The 12889-nt window shown below is 60.5% G+C and overlaps 1 protein-coding gene across 2 annotated transcripts; it reads right to left on the bottom strand.

The window, feature by feature from the left end:
- Positions 1 to 207: 207 nt before the first annotated feature.
- RPS6KA4 (ribosomal protein S6 kinase A4) lies at positions 208 to 11317 on the bottom strand. 2 transcript variants are annotated; one of them, XM_082748190.1, is made up of 17 exons: positions 11145 to 11317; positions 10966 to 11037; positions 10017 to 10235; positions 9804 to 9919; positions 9118 to 9225; positions 8825 to 8905; positions 8634 to 8737; positions 8388 to 8538; positions 5562 to 5726; positions 3595 to 3726; positions 3282 to 3415; positions 3093 to 3186; positions 2500 to 2673; positions 2225 to 2419; positions 1744 to 1903; positions 1355 to 1518; positions 208 to 1089 (listed from the first exon to the last, which is right to left on the bottom strand). In XM_082748190.1, the coding sequence occupies exons 1-17, from the start codon at positions 11197 to 11199 to the stop codon at positions 895 to 897; spliced, it is 2319 nt and encodes a 772-aa protein (XP_082604316.1). In that variant the 5' UTR covers positions 11200 to 11317; the 3' UTR covers positions 208 to 894. The 2 variants fall into 2 exon arrangements, with proteins under 2 accessions (XP_082604316.1, XP_082604317.1); XM_082748191.1 differs by having other exon boundaries at positions 11012 to 11037; positions 11145 to 11287.
- Between the last annotated feature and the right edge of the window lie 1572 nt (positions 11318 to 12889).

Here is a 12889-nt window from a genome sequence, read left to right as displayed (position 1 = left end):
AAGCTGTCTGAATATACAAGCCGAGATGACTGCTTGGACCTCCTGCCGCTCAGGCCAACGGTCAAGGACCAAGGGCTTGGTCTTGCCCAGAAGAAGGGTTTGCCCTATTCCTCTTCTCTGAGGCCCCAGGCCCGCTCGGCTGAACATGTATTTGCCCCAAGCCCTCTGCCCTGCACACCGTCCTCACACACACAGATGCCACACACGGCGCTGGATGGACTTTTATTTTAAAGTCAAAGGCACAGCCTGGATGGGCTGAGGCAGTGACTGCAGAGGCCCAGCCCAGACCCTCAAGGCCCTGCCCCAGCCAGAGGCAGCTGTGCCAAGGGGGAGCGGGGGAGTGGGGAGAAGGGGCCTCCCCTTTTAGGGGTTGCCTACCTCCTTCCTTAGCCCCAACAGGGGAGAAGCAGGTGACATAAAGTGAGGCAGAAATGCTTCAGGGGTCCCCCAGGGCCTCTCCTTGAACCCCCCCCCCAACACAGGTCTTTGGTGGACGTAATTGCACAGACAGTCCATAAAGTGACAGCTGGAGGGGAGCCCCCTCCCAAGAGCAGGGCCTGGTGGGGAGGGCAGGGGAGCAGTCCCAGTTTCTCCCCCTGGCAACTCAGTGCGGAGAAATGGGGGAGGAGCCCTTCAGAGTGGAGCAGCCCCCTGGGGGAGAAGTGCCTTAGCGCCGGACTAGGCACGGTCTCAGCAGAGGCCCCTCCCTCCCTGCATCTCTAACTCTATCTGGTAAGACATAAAAAATTCTCTGCTTATAAAAATACTTCTGCTCTGTCTGGGAGTGGGGGGGGGGGGGAGGCAAGGGTAATCCCTGGGGATGGGGCGGAGCCGACACCTGAGGCTCCCAGGTCACAGACTCTATGGGGGAAGGAGGGGTCACTGTGGCAGGGGCTAGGAGGGCGGCAGAGGGCCGTTGGCTCGTCTGGGGGCTCCCTTGGCGGCGGGGGCCCTGCCCGCAGCGGCGGGTGCAGGGGAGACGCGGCGGGAGGTGGTGGCGCTCCGCAGCTTCTGTTTCCGCCTCTTCGCCAGCGGCGCGTTCTCCACGCTCTTCAGGAAAAAGCCCTCGCGCTTGCCGCGGTTGAAGGCCTGGCAGTAAGGAGGGGGTGAGTGCGCCACCACCACCGGCCGGGCCTCGGACTTCCAGATCCTAGCTTTGACCGCATTCGGGACCCTCCCTCCCATTCCACCAGGTCAAGGCCAACAGGTCATTGGCCTCCAGCCTACCCAAAGGTCTGGGTGCCCACCAACCAGAGGCCGGGCCTTGGTTCACCTTCTGGGCTTGGGGGCGTGGCCTCCCAGTGGCCCCCCCCCCCGCCTCCCAGCCCCACCTCCCACAGACCCCGCCCCTCACCATGAAAGTGGCGTTGAGCCCGGAGCGCACAGCTGGCCCGGAGGACTCCAGCACGTCGGGTGTCCGGAGTGGGGGGGAGGAGCGCGCGCTGCCATCCTGTAGCCATGAGCTTCCCCGCAGCCCCTCAAGCTTCAGCCGCTTGGCAGGGTCCACCGTCAGGAGCCCTGGAGCAGGGCAGGGAAGGGTTGAGGAGGGGCCGTGTGTGGGGTCTGCACCCCAGAGAGATCCCAACAGCCCCACTCTTCTCCTTGACCAGTCCCCCAGATGAAACGAAACACCCAACCCACTGTCGATCCCTGCCCCAGCACGACCCCATGGCCGCCCCCTCCCCAAGGACACCTGTGTCTATGACACCTCCCACCCCCTCCCGCCCCTCCTCCCCTCCTCACCTCGGACCAGCTCCTTGGCTTCCTCAGACACGCCCTGCCAGGCCTCCCCATCAAGAGAGAAGCGCCCCTCACGAATCTTGCACATGATCTCAGCTGCCTGGCTCTGCCCACCCTGGCCCGAGGCCCCCTGGAAGGGGACCTGCCCCGACAGCATCATGTACTGGAGAGGTGGGGAGAGGGGGAGTTGAGAACCGCTCCTGGCTGCAAAGCCAAGAGGGGCCAGGGGGCTAACTTAGCCCATCCTCAGAACCATCCCCCCTCTCCAGGAGGGTGACTCCTGAGGCCCATGTGTGATGCTCAACCCTGACTTCTGATCCCTAAGACTCGGAGGCCCTGACCCCAGACTCTGAGCAACCCTGCCACCCCCACCAAGAGGACCCCTGTACTCTGCCTCGGGGGTGTCCCTGCTGGTCCACATCAGGAAGCCCTCTGACCTCAGGCTCCAGGCACCCTGAACCCTCCCAGGGACCCCGTCCCATACCAGAATGACGCCCAGGCTCCAGAGGTCGCAGGACTCGTCGTAGCCCTGCTGCGCCAGCAGCTCGGGAGCAGCGTACTGCAGTGTGAAGCACGGCGTCTGCATGGGCCCCGCGGGGCTCTGCGGGCGCAGCCGCGCAAACCCAAAGTCGATGATCTTCACGGGGGCTCCGGGCGTGTCATCGGCGTACAGAATGTTCTGGGAGGGCGGCAGGGCAGACGTCAGAGGCCAGGCCTCGGCGCCTCAGCCCTCCCCGGTGGCCCAGGCCCCGCGCCCACCTCGGGCTTGAGGTCCCGATGCACCACGCCCGCCTCCTCGTGCATGAAGCTCACGGCCGACACGAGGCTGCGCAAGATCTGGCTCGCCTCGGACTCGCTGAAGTGCCGCTTCTTGCGGATGTGCTCCAGCAGCTCCCCACCCCGCAGCAGCTCCAGAACGAGGTACGTGTGCAGCTGCGGGCCGAGTGACGGGGCGAGGTCACCACCTGGGTCGAGGTCCGACCTACCAACCGACCTACCTACGGACCTCGCCACCCCATCCCCGCCGGGCCCACCCACTGGCCAGGCCTCCCCCCAGCGTCAGTCCCTGCCCGCTATTCGAGCACAGAACTCAAGACCACCCCAAAACCACTGTTAGGCCCCAAATCCTAGCCCCTCCCCGTCTTCCTCAAACTCTGTTCCCTTGAGCATCCTCCGCTCCCCCTTCCTATCCTCAGCTCAAATCCCACCTCCCTGCCCTGCCACCTCGCTCAGCGCCCCCACCCACCCACCCAGTCCTCAGCCCTGGCCTCCTGCCTGCCTCCCCGCCCACCCGCCCTCCAAGAACAGCCCCCTGAGTCCCTGCGTTGTGCCCCAGCCCAAGAAAGGGTCACCTGGTCGTGATGCACGTCGTGCAACTTCACCACGTTTGGATGCAACTGGCAAAGCCGTAGGGCGGCCACTTCTCGCTGCGTGTTCCCCTCCAGCCTGGGGGTGAGGCAGGCGGGTTCAGTTGGGCCCACATCCCGCCCCGCCCCCTGGACGCGGCTTTGCCAGGCCCCGCCCTCCCCGGGTCCGCCCACCTGCGGCTGAGGATCTTGACCGCGAACTCTTGGCCGCTCTGGCGCTGGCGACAGCGGCGACACACGGAGAAGCTGCCCTGGCCCAGCGCCGGCTCCCGCAGGTCCAGCTCGTACTGCTGGAAGAAGGGCGAGTCCTGGCGGCGAAGGGGGCGCGTCAGAGACCCTACCTGGGAGCCCTGCGGCCACGCCACGCACCACCCCAGAGAGGCCCCAAACCTCACCGAGGTGACACCGTGGGCTCCTGGGGAAGCCAGCTTTGGAATCCCCGAACCCAGACACCCCGAAATCAACTTCCCATCCAGGCCCCGCCCACCTGCATCATGGCACTCCTGGCCACCGCTGCCCGGCCGGGCCGGTCTCCAGCGCCAGATGCTTCCAGCACATCTGTCATCATCACCGCGTTGTTATGGTCAAACAGGATGGAGGGCGCCACGAAGGAGTATCCCTGCGGGGGTGGAGGGGGCTTATGGGCATAGGGGCTGGAGGTGCATATGCAGTCCCTGGAAGGCCCAGACCCAGAGAGGGGCAGGGCTCATGGGGAAGACCCTGGACAAGAGTGGGTGGTTGAGACCGTTGCTTTGGTATCCCGGTGCTCACAGGTGTGTGAACATTTCATTCCGCCTTGTTCTGTGATCACTTGGGTTCACATCCCCCACCAGTGTGTGACTCCACGGTTCCCATCACAGTAAACCCACCCCCCACCCCCGAGTGCCAAGGGCATTATTCAGCACAATGCAGTGACCCAGAAAATGATGGACCCGAGGCATGAAAGGGCCCCGGCCTGGCATCACACACACTTAGCTTATGAGAATTCAAATCCACCCACTGAATACAAAAAAGCTTTATGCCTTCCTCTCAAACCAAACATTGGCCTCCTCTGCAAGGGGGTGGGGGGGGGGCTACTGAGGAAAGACAAAGAGGCAATTCAAGGAATTCTTAAGAGTAAGTTTAACAACGGATTGTTTTCTCCTAAAAACACAGCCCACTGTGCAGGAGAACGCAGGCTCCACACTTGTCCCTTAAGTTCCCTGATCCATCCCCAGGGCCCAGATCAGTGCCTGCCACACTGTAGGCACTCAGTACATATTTCTGAATCATTGAATGAATGAATGAATGAATGAGGGGCGCCTGGGTAGATCAGTCGGTTGGGAGTCCAATTCTTGGCTTTAGCTCAGGTCATGATCTCAGGGTGGTGAGATCGAGCTCCACATCCGGCTCCATGCTCAGTCGGCTAGAGACTCTCTCTCTCTCTGCACCCCCCCCCCACCCACTCTCTCGCTCTCTAAAGTAAATACAGCTTAAAAAAAAAAACCTGCGAGACCATCGGTGGAGGCTTGTTCCAACACAGTCATCACTCAGGAGAGCCTCACAGGGGCGCTGACCCACCTACACTTGCTACTGGCCTGTTCTTATTTCATATTTAGGGGACCATGTCCTCCAGGCCAGGCCCCCACACCGGGCAAAGGGATACAGAAATTAAATGCAGTCGCTGCCTTCTGGGAGCTTCCAGACCAGGGGAGGCAGTCCCAGGAAGGCAGCTAGGATACAACCTGACATGGTGCTCAGAAGGAGGTGCCGTCTCCAGAGGATGTGTGCACAAGGAGAGGGCAAAACAGGACCAGAGCAGTGGGGAGGAATTCACACAGGAGCAGCATCACACAAGGAGGCTTAAAAGGTGAATGGGAATGCCCGGGGGCAGGGGTGGTGCAGCCATGGAGAATTGCAAGTGCAAAGACAGGGACATGTGTTCTGTTCGTAGGTGCTAGTATACCAGGTGGGACCATAGTGAGCAGTGAGGCTAGGGCACTGAGCAAGGACTGCATCATGCAGGATCTTGAATGCCGAGCAAAGGAGTTTGACTTTGTACAAAAGGCCTAAGCTTCTAAAACTGAGTGGAGGGGGCCTGAGCTTCCACAAATGTGATGTGGTTTGCCAAGGAACATGCAAAGCCACAGTATAAACACAGCATGTCTTTCTAGTTGTCCACTTAAGCAACTGAACAGTTAAAACACTCTCTTTACATAACAATAGATATATGGAGTAGAAGAGAAATTATCATGAAATTTAAAGATAACCATGTGACTCAAAGACGTGTCCTACCACGGCAGTGTGTATGACTGACAACTCCAGCTACCCCACCAGTGGACGGGGTCTGGGGAGGACGCTGAGTCCTGATCAGAACACAGGGCCTATGCAGGGCCAAGGGTCAGGCCCCATCCAGGGTGGAAAGAGTATCATCCTGTCTCTACAGCACCTGCGGTTCTGTGAGCTCTCACTCACCTGGAAGATGCGAGGGTCCCCAGGTGGGGGGCTGCCAGGGGGTGAGTAGACAGGTTCCAACCGAGTAAATTCTTCTGCAAAGTTGCCCACATCCAGCTCAGAGCGGATCTGGGGTTGGAAAGGGGCTGGAATTTTCCTGGCAGCCAGAGCAACCCAATCCAAACCCTGGGGAAGCAAAATGAGAGATTGGGGGTAAAGGGTAGGAAGTTAAAACCCCTGTCCCCTCAAGCCACCCTCCCTGGACTGCTCCTCAGTGAGGCAAGGGTCTCTGGGATTTGGGTGGAAAGCTGTTCTACCCACCACCCTGGCTTCTGTTTTTCTCGCTCTGATAAGAACACCCCTACTTCCCTTAGCAAATCATCCCTCCACCACACTCAGTCAATTTTGGGACTTTTGATAGTGTTGCCATGCAAAACAAATCTCTTTCTTCAACTGGACTTAAATCTGGGAAGACATGGGCCTGGAGCTTCTGAGGACCCCTCAGGGTCTAATGATGAAGTTCCCATGCAGAAAACTCAAAAGATAAAGAAAGAAATTCTTAATAACCATAAATCCAGCACCTGGATGCAGCCTTGCCTGAAGTCAAATCACTTTTCCTTAGACTTTTCAAATACAGGAGCTAAAACATGCCTTTTTATGTTTAAGCTAGGATGGCAGAGACTGTTCGTCGCCCACCCTACTTCCATATTCCCTGTCTTCCTTAGTACCATAGCCCTGATGTTATTATAGGAAGCAACGTACATAACTAAAACCCAGGATTTAACAAACTTTCTTGTACTCAGGGGTGACCCATAACCTGTAAGCAAAAAACGTAAGAATTCAGAGAAAGAACCTCAAGAGGAAGGTGAAAGTTGGCACGTGCCCATTTTGCCCTTCCCCTTTTTCCCCCTGATTTCTGCCTAGATTAGAGCCTAAATGGCAAGTGCTCCAGCAGCCATTTTGGACCAAGAGGCAACCCTGGGGCTGGAGGCTACATGCTAAGAATGGAGGAGCATTAAAAAGGAAGAAAGGGGGGCGCCTGGGTGGCTCAGTGGTTTGGGCTGCTGCCTTTGGCTCGGGTCATGATCTCAGGGTCCTGGGATCGAGCCCCGCGTCGGGCTCCCTGCTCCGCAGGAAGCCTGCTTCCCTCTCTCTCTCTCTCTGCCTGCCTCTCTGCCTACTTGTGATCTCCGTCTTTCAAATAAATAAATAAAATTTTAAAAAAAAAAGGAAGAAAGGAGGGGCGCCTGGGTGGCTCAGTGGGTTAAGCCACTGCCTTCGGCTCAGGTCATGATCCCAGGGTCCTGGGATTGAGCCCCACATCGGGCTCTCTGCTCAGCAGGGAGCCTGCTTCCTCCTCTCTCTCTGCTTGCCTCTCTGCCTGCTTGTGATCTCTCTCTGTCAAATAAATAAATAAATAAATAAATAAATTTAAAAAAAAGGGGGGGGGGGGAGAAAGGAGGTTGTATTTATGAAAACACCACAGCAGCCCTGGCCCGCCAACCTCTTACATGAGAACAGAAATAAATAAATAAACCTCTATTTTATTTAGACCACTGTCTCTTTTCTTGGCAGTCAAACTGTTCCAGGGATATCACCATTTTGAGTTGAACTTTTTATCACTTGCAGCCAAGAGGCCTGATTTGGTCTCGAAGGCCCCAGGTCTGGCACCAGGACCTCAGCATTGCTATCACCAAAGAGGCTATCTTGAGAGAAGGGGTACTGTGGGGAACACACCTTCTAAGCATTGGGCCTCAAAGACCTTAGCGCCTCTCCAGTCTGATTGCCAATCAACCCACTCCCAGAATCCAGGGGCTGGCATGTGCTCAGGGTGGGGCCTGAGGAGTCCACTTAAGGAAACTGACGCTGCTCAGCCCCTTCCCCCACGAAGGGACAACTTCACCACGAGGTCTGTCTCAGAAAGCATCTCCAATGGACCGTGGTGGGAAGACTGGAAACAGCATTCGTAGCAGGGATAACTGAGTGCCTGACCCGCAGTAAATCCCCAGAAAGGGACACTTCCATTAGGATGTCAGACAAGTGGCAAATCTGATGCCACAAGTAAACAGGACACAGCAAAGAAGCGTCTGGGCTTCAAATCAGCCAGACCTGGGTTTGGATCTGAGCTCCATCACTTCCTGGCTGGGTGACCTTTGGGCAAATGACTTACCCTCTCTGAACTTCAGTTTCTCCATCTGGAAAGATGGGGATCATCAGAATGCTTCTGAAGGTTACATGAAATAATCAGCAAAGAGCCAACACACGGCAGGTGTTCACTGTTACAGGGCCCTGCTAGGCAAGGACACCAGCCACACACAGCGCCCGAGCCAGCAAGATCTCGCCAGGAAACAGAATTCATCTCACCCCGCCCTCTAATCTGTGGGTGCTCTTAACAAGTGAACAAAACCCAAGTGGCTGACCAACTGCCCATCAGAATGACAGGCACACAGAGAGTAGAGGAACAAAGAACAGAACGCCTGGGTGGGTGCAGAGAACCCTAAGTGTGACTTGGACTGCTGATGACACCTGCAAGCTGTCCCCAGCTCAACACCATCTCCTGTGCCATCCGGAGCAGGTCGCCTCCCTTCTCTGAACCTGTCCGGTGGAAGGACCTGATGAAGCCATTCTCAAGCCCCTGCCAGCCCTGACGGTCAACAAACCTACAATCCTTTCCCCTAGAAACACGCCTTCCAAGTTGCACCAGAGATGGGAAAAACAAACCCACGTTATGGGGTGGTTTTTCTAAGTCAGGTGAAACCAGCTGGTCTCAGATCATCCCCCAACCCAGAGCAGTGGCCTGGCCTGGGTAGTGTGCAGAGAGGCGTGGGGGAGAGTCAGCAGCCTCACCTGGAAGAAGGGGTGGTTCTTGACTTCCTGGGCCCCCTGGGGCCCCGCACCCAGCCGCTTCTTGGGGTCCTTGCAAAGTAGCCTTCGCAGCAGGTCCTGTGCCACGGGCCCGATCCGGGGGGGGAAGGGAGGGGAGCACTTCAGGATCCGTCTGGGAGGATTGGGGGGGCGTCAGGGGCAGCGAGCCCCCTCCCCAACCGTGCCCAGGCCCCTCACCGCCTCCCCTTCTCGTCCAGCCCTGCTCACCGGGACACCTCTGCCTGCGTGTTCCTCTCACCCTCCAGGGTGAAGGGCGAGGCCCCGGTCAGCAGCTCGAAGAGCAGGATGCCCAGGCTCCACCAGTCCACAGCCTGCCGGGGGCAGAGCCAGGGTGAAGGCCTGTGGCCGCCCCTGCCTCCCCACCACCGCCGCTCCCACCCACTCCCACGCAAACCCACCTTGCCGTGCCCTGACTTGCTGCGGATGATTTCGGGAGCCATGTACTCGATGGTGCCACAGAAGGAGAAGGTTCGTTCTTTCTGGGAGGGCAAGAGGACCCATGTGGACACCCAGCAGTGCTCAAGGCTCAGAGCAGGACTTGCTGGGCTTGGGAGGGTGAGAGCAAGGGAGCCTCCTGCAGGCGGGCCCCCGACCTGTTCACCTGTTCACCAGAGCCAGGCACGGAGCAGGAGGAAGGAAGGCGAAGGCTTGAACAGAGGTGCGGGAGGCGGGAAGACTGCCCTTCGCTCACCTCCTCCGTCAGGAACTCCTTGCTAAGCCCGAAGTCCGTGAGGACGATGTGGCCGTCGGAGTCCAGCAGCACGTTCTCCAGCTTCAGATCCCGGTAGATGATACCCAGCTGGCAGGTGCAAGAGAAGCACTGACGTTTCTTCCTCCCCAACAGCCCCCCCTCCTATGGCTTGTGCCAGGGCACCAGAACCCAGCTCGGGATAAGGGGAGCCCCCCCTAGAGAAGGGATCTCCAGTGCAGGACTAGGCCCAGGCCCGGGCCATCAAATGGGAAAAGCCACTTCTCATCACATGGGAAAAGCAAGGAAGGAGGACCCCCTGGGAACAGGCCCGAAGGACCCAGAAGGAGGAGAGCCTGGGTGAAGAGACCCATTGCAAGGCCTTGGGAGCCAAGGCATGAGGTCTCCATTTGAGGAAGTTCTGTGGAGTGTGGCCCCCGGAGCAGCCCCAAGTTCCCTGTCAGAGGAAACCCCCGTTGAGGAGGTACTGGCTGGGGGGGCGGGCAGAGAAGGGGAGAGGAAAGAGACCCCTCCCCAGGCAGCACTAAGGCCTTCCCTTCCAGAAGGCCTGGAGAAGCGACTCTGGCCCCCACCAAGACCACCCGAGAGAGCGCATCCAGGCTGCCCTGTGGGGCGGCCTGGCACCAGGCCCAGACCCAGAGCCACAGCGAGCCCAGGTCCTCACCCACCTTGTGCAGGTGCTCCAGGGCCAGCACGATCTCGCCCCCGTACACGCGCACCTCGGCCTCTTTGAAGTGCTGGCGCTGGTAGAGGTGGGTGAACATCTCGCCTCCACTCACGTAGTCTGGGGGTTGGAGTGGAGGGTGGGAAGCCGCCCTGATGGAGCGGAGCAGCCCCAGCTGCCGCTGTGGCCCCCAAGGTCAGCAGGGGCCCACCCTTACCCAGGATGAGGTGCAGCTTGGCGTCTGTCTGGAAGGCGTAGTGCAGCGTGACCAGGAAGGGCGCCTGGCGCACGAGTTCCAGCACCGAGCGCTCGGTGCGCGTGTGCTCCTGCGTCTTGGCGCGCTGCACCAGCGCGGCCTTGCGCAGCACCTTCATCGCGTACAGCTTCCCTGCATCGTGCCCGACGGCTTTCCGCACCAGGAACACCTTCCCGTAGGCTGTGGGAGCAGTGAGCCAGCGCAGGGCAGACCGTGAGCCGAAGGGTGGTGCGGACTGGTGGGGGCGGGGCGGGGGGGGGATGCCAACCCAGAGGGTGTGGAAACCGGGGGAAGGAGCTGGAGAGAGAGGCAAGGGTGCAAAAGGCTGATGGAGACTTGGGTGGGGGGAGCTGGGGTGCGGGAGGCGTATGCAGCCCCGGAGGGTCTGCAAAAGCGGGGAGGAGACTGTGCAAAACAGGCTAGAAGGCGTGCAACTCCGGGAGGCTTGCCGTGCAGGGTGGGGGCAGATCACAGGCAGAACTGGGCAGATGGGACAGATGCGGGGGGGATGCAAAGTGGACCAGGGAGGGATGTGCAAAAAACCCAGGCCGGGGACTGTGCAAAGCTGGGAGTGAGCAAAGCAGGAGACCAGGCTCCCATACCGCTCGGGGGAGGAGGTGTGCAAATCCCTCAGGAGGGCTGCAAAGCCTGGAGGGTGTTGGCAAATCCCCGAGGACCTCGCAGGGAGGAGCCACGAGAATGTGGAGCAGCGCTAGGAGTAGGCATGTCCCTGGGAGTGGGCATGCAAACCCTGGCAGGGCAGGGCGGGGCAGGCAAGGCGGGCCGAGCGGGAAAGGGTGGGGGGCATCGCTGGAGGCCTGGCCCAGGACCAGGCGCGGGTGTGCCGGTTGGGAGGCCCAGGGCACCAGGCCGGGGACACCTGCCCCCAGGGGGGTGTGGGGGTCCTCACCTCCCGTGCCCAGCACCTTGAGCAGCTCGAAGTTCTCCACGCTCACCTTCTCCTCGTGCCCGGTCAGGTTAGCTGTGGGCACAGGAGGCGAATGAGCCCGGCCGGTGCATGCCCCCTCCCCGGCCGGGTCCCAGCGGCCCTCACCCGGTCCCGCGCCCCCCGGCCACCCCACGGCCCACCTTCGGTGATCCGCAGCTCCACGGCGCAGCCTTCGTCCTCGTCCTCGTCCCCCATGGCGTGCGGGTCGCCGGGGGGGCCCCCGCGCGGCTCTGCTCCGGGCGGCGCCGGTTACATGGCGGCTCCGGCCGGGGCGGGCGCTTCCTGGTGCCGCCTCCGGGGGCCGAGGCGGGCGCCGGCACCGCCTCCCGCTCCCCGCCCCGCGCGGCCTGAGTCAGGCGGCTGGAACGTGACAGCGCCGGGCTGCCGGTGGGCGGGCGGGGGCGGCCCGGCTCCCTCGGGCGCGCGGGGCGGGCCGCAGGGCAGTGCGCTCCGGGACCGCGGGCGACCCTCCTGGGGTCCTGGGAACACCCTTTGCGAACCGCGTCTGCGGTCGGGGGAGATCCTGGAGCCTCTACTGGGTGGACGCTCCCGAGCCAGATGTCTGCCCCCGGGAGTGCCCGCTGAAGCTGAGACACCCGGGCCGTGCCCGGTGGGGGGGGGGGGGTACCCAGGCGCCTTTGAGCCGCCCCCTCCAGGGGACCGGACCTCCGGCAGTCAAGCGATTCTGTCCAGTTCTTAGCCACCAGGCCAGTGAGAGTTTTCATCAAGATCTCAGTTCACTCACTCGATTTTGATCACCCGACCAGCGCAAAGCGGGGAGGGGATGTGTATGTTCCCTTGACACCTGGAAGCCTCAGGTGTATCCTTGCCCAGGTGCTGCCCGAGGGACCTCGGTCCAGCGCCTCTCACTCCGTGTTGGACTTGCCTTTGCAGAGGAGGGCCTGGGCTCCTCGGGCTCCCTGAGGACCCCGTGTCCGGGCGGTGCCTGCCCAGGTGGCGCCTGCAGGGGGCGCTGACACGGTGGGGAGGGGGCGGTGCGGGCGAGTCTCACGCTGTGGCAGGGAGGAGTGACTGATTTCCTGACCAAATCTCTTTAGAGTGGACAAGTGAAAGCACCTCAGGCCCTTGCCACCCTTCGCACCCCAACCAGTGCCATGCGCCCCTCTTGTGCTTCTGTCTCCTGTGGTCCCCAAGCCCAGCACAGAGCCCAAAGTAACCTCAAAAAAGGTGTCAGAGGGGCACCTGGGTGGCTCAGTGGGTTAAAGCCTCTGTCTTCAGCTCAGGTCACGATCCCAGGGTCCTGGGATCGAGCCCCTTATGGGGCTCTCTGCTCAGCAGGGAGCCTGCTTCCTCCGCTCTTTCTCTGCCTGTCTCTCTGCCTACTTGTGATCTCTGTCAAATAAAATAAAATCTTTAAAAAAAAAAAAAAAAGGCGTCAGAGCCACACAGGCGGCCTCTTCTCATGGTCCCACCCAGGGCCCCCTGGCTGGCCTGTCCTCTGGAGCCTCCCTGACCACTGACAGGAACCACCAACAGAGCAGATGGCCACCAGAGCCCATAGGCGGAGGGCTATGGGAAGGGCCTTTCAGCTACTCAGCCCAGCTGGAGGCTGGGGTCCACTCCCTCCTCACCAGACTCTGAAGCGTGGGCCACCCCTCCCAGCTCTACCCACCCCACCCCCACCCCCCCTTCAGGTTGCCTCACCTCAGCCCTGGCAGCCCCACCCTGCCCCGGGCGCCACCAGGTGCCTTGACTCACGTCCTGCCAGCTAGCCTAATTGCCCCTTTCCTGGGTGTCGTTCTGGAAGCCCAGGTCAGAGACCAATGTCTTTCTACCTCCTGTGTCCCTCCATGAAAGCCTGAGACACTAGGTGACATCCCACTGGGCTGAGAACCCACTGGGGAGGAGTTCAACCCTAGAGGGG

The sequence above is a fragment of the Mustela nivalis genome (assembly GCF_964662115.1).
Source record: "Mustela nivalis genome assembly, chromosome: 9".
Classification (NCBI taxonomy): Eukaryota; Metazoa; Chordata; class Mammalia; order Carnivora; family Mustelidae; genus Mustela; species Mustela nivalis.
This window is presented reverse-complemented; position numbering and strand designations above follow the sequence as displayed.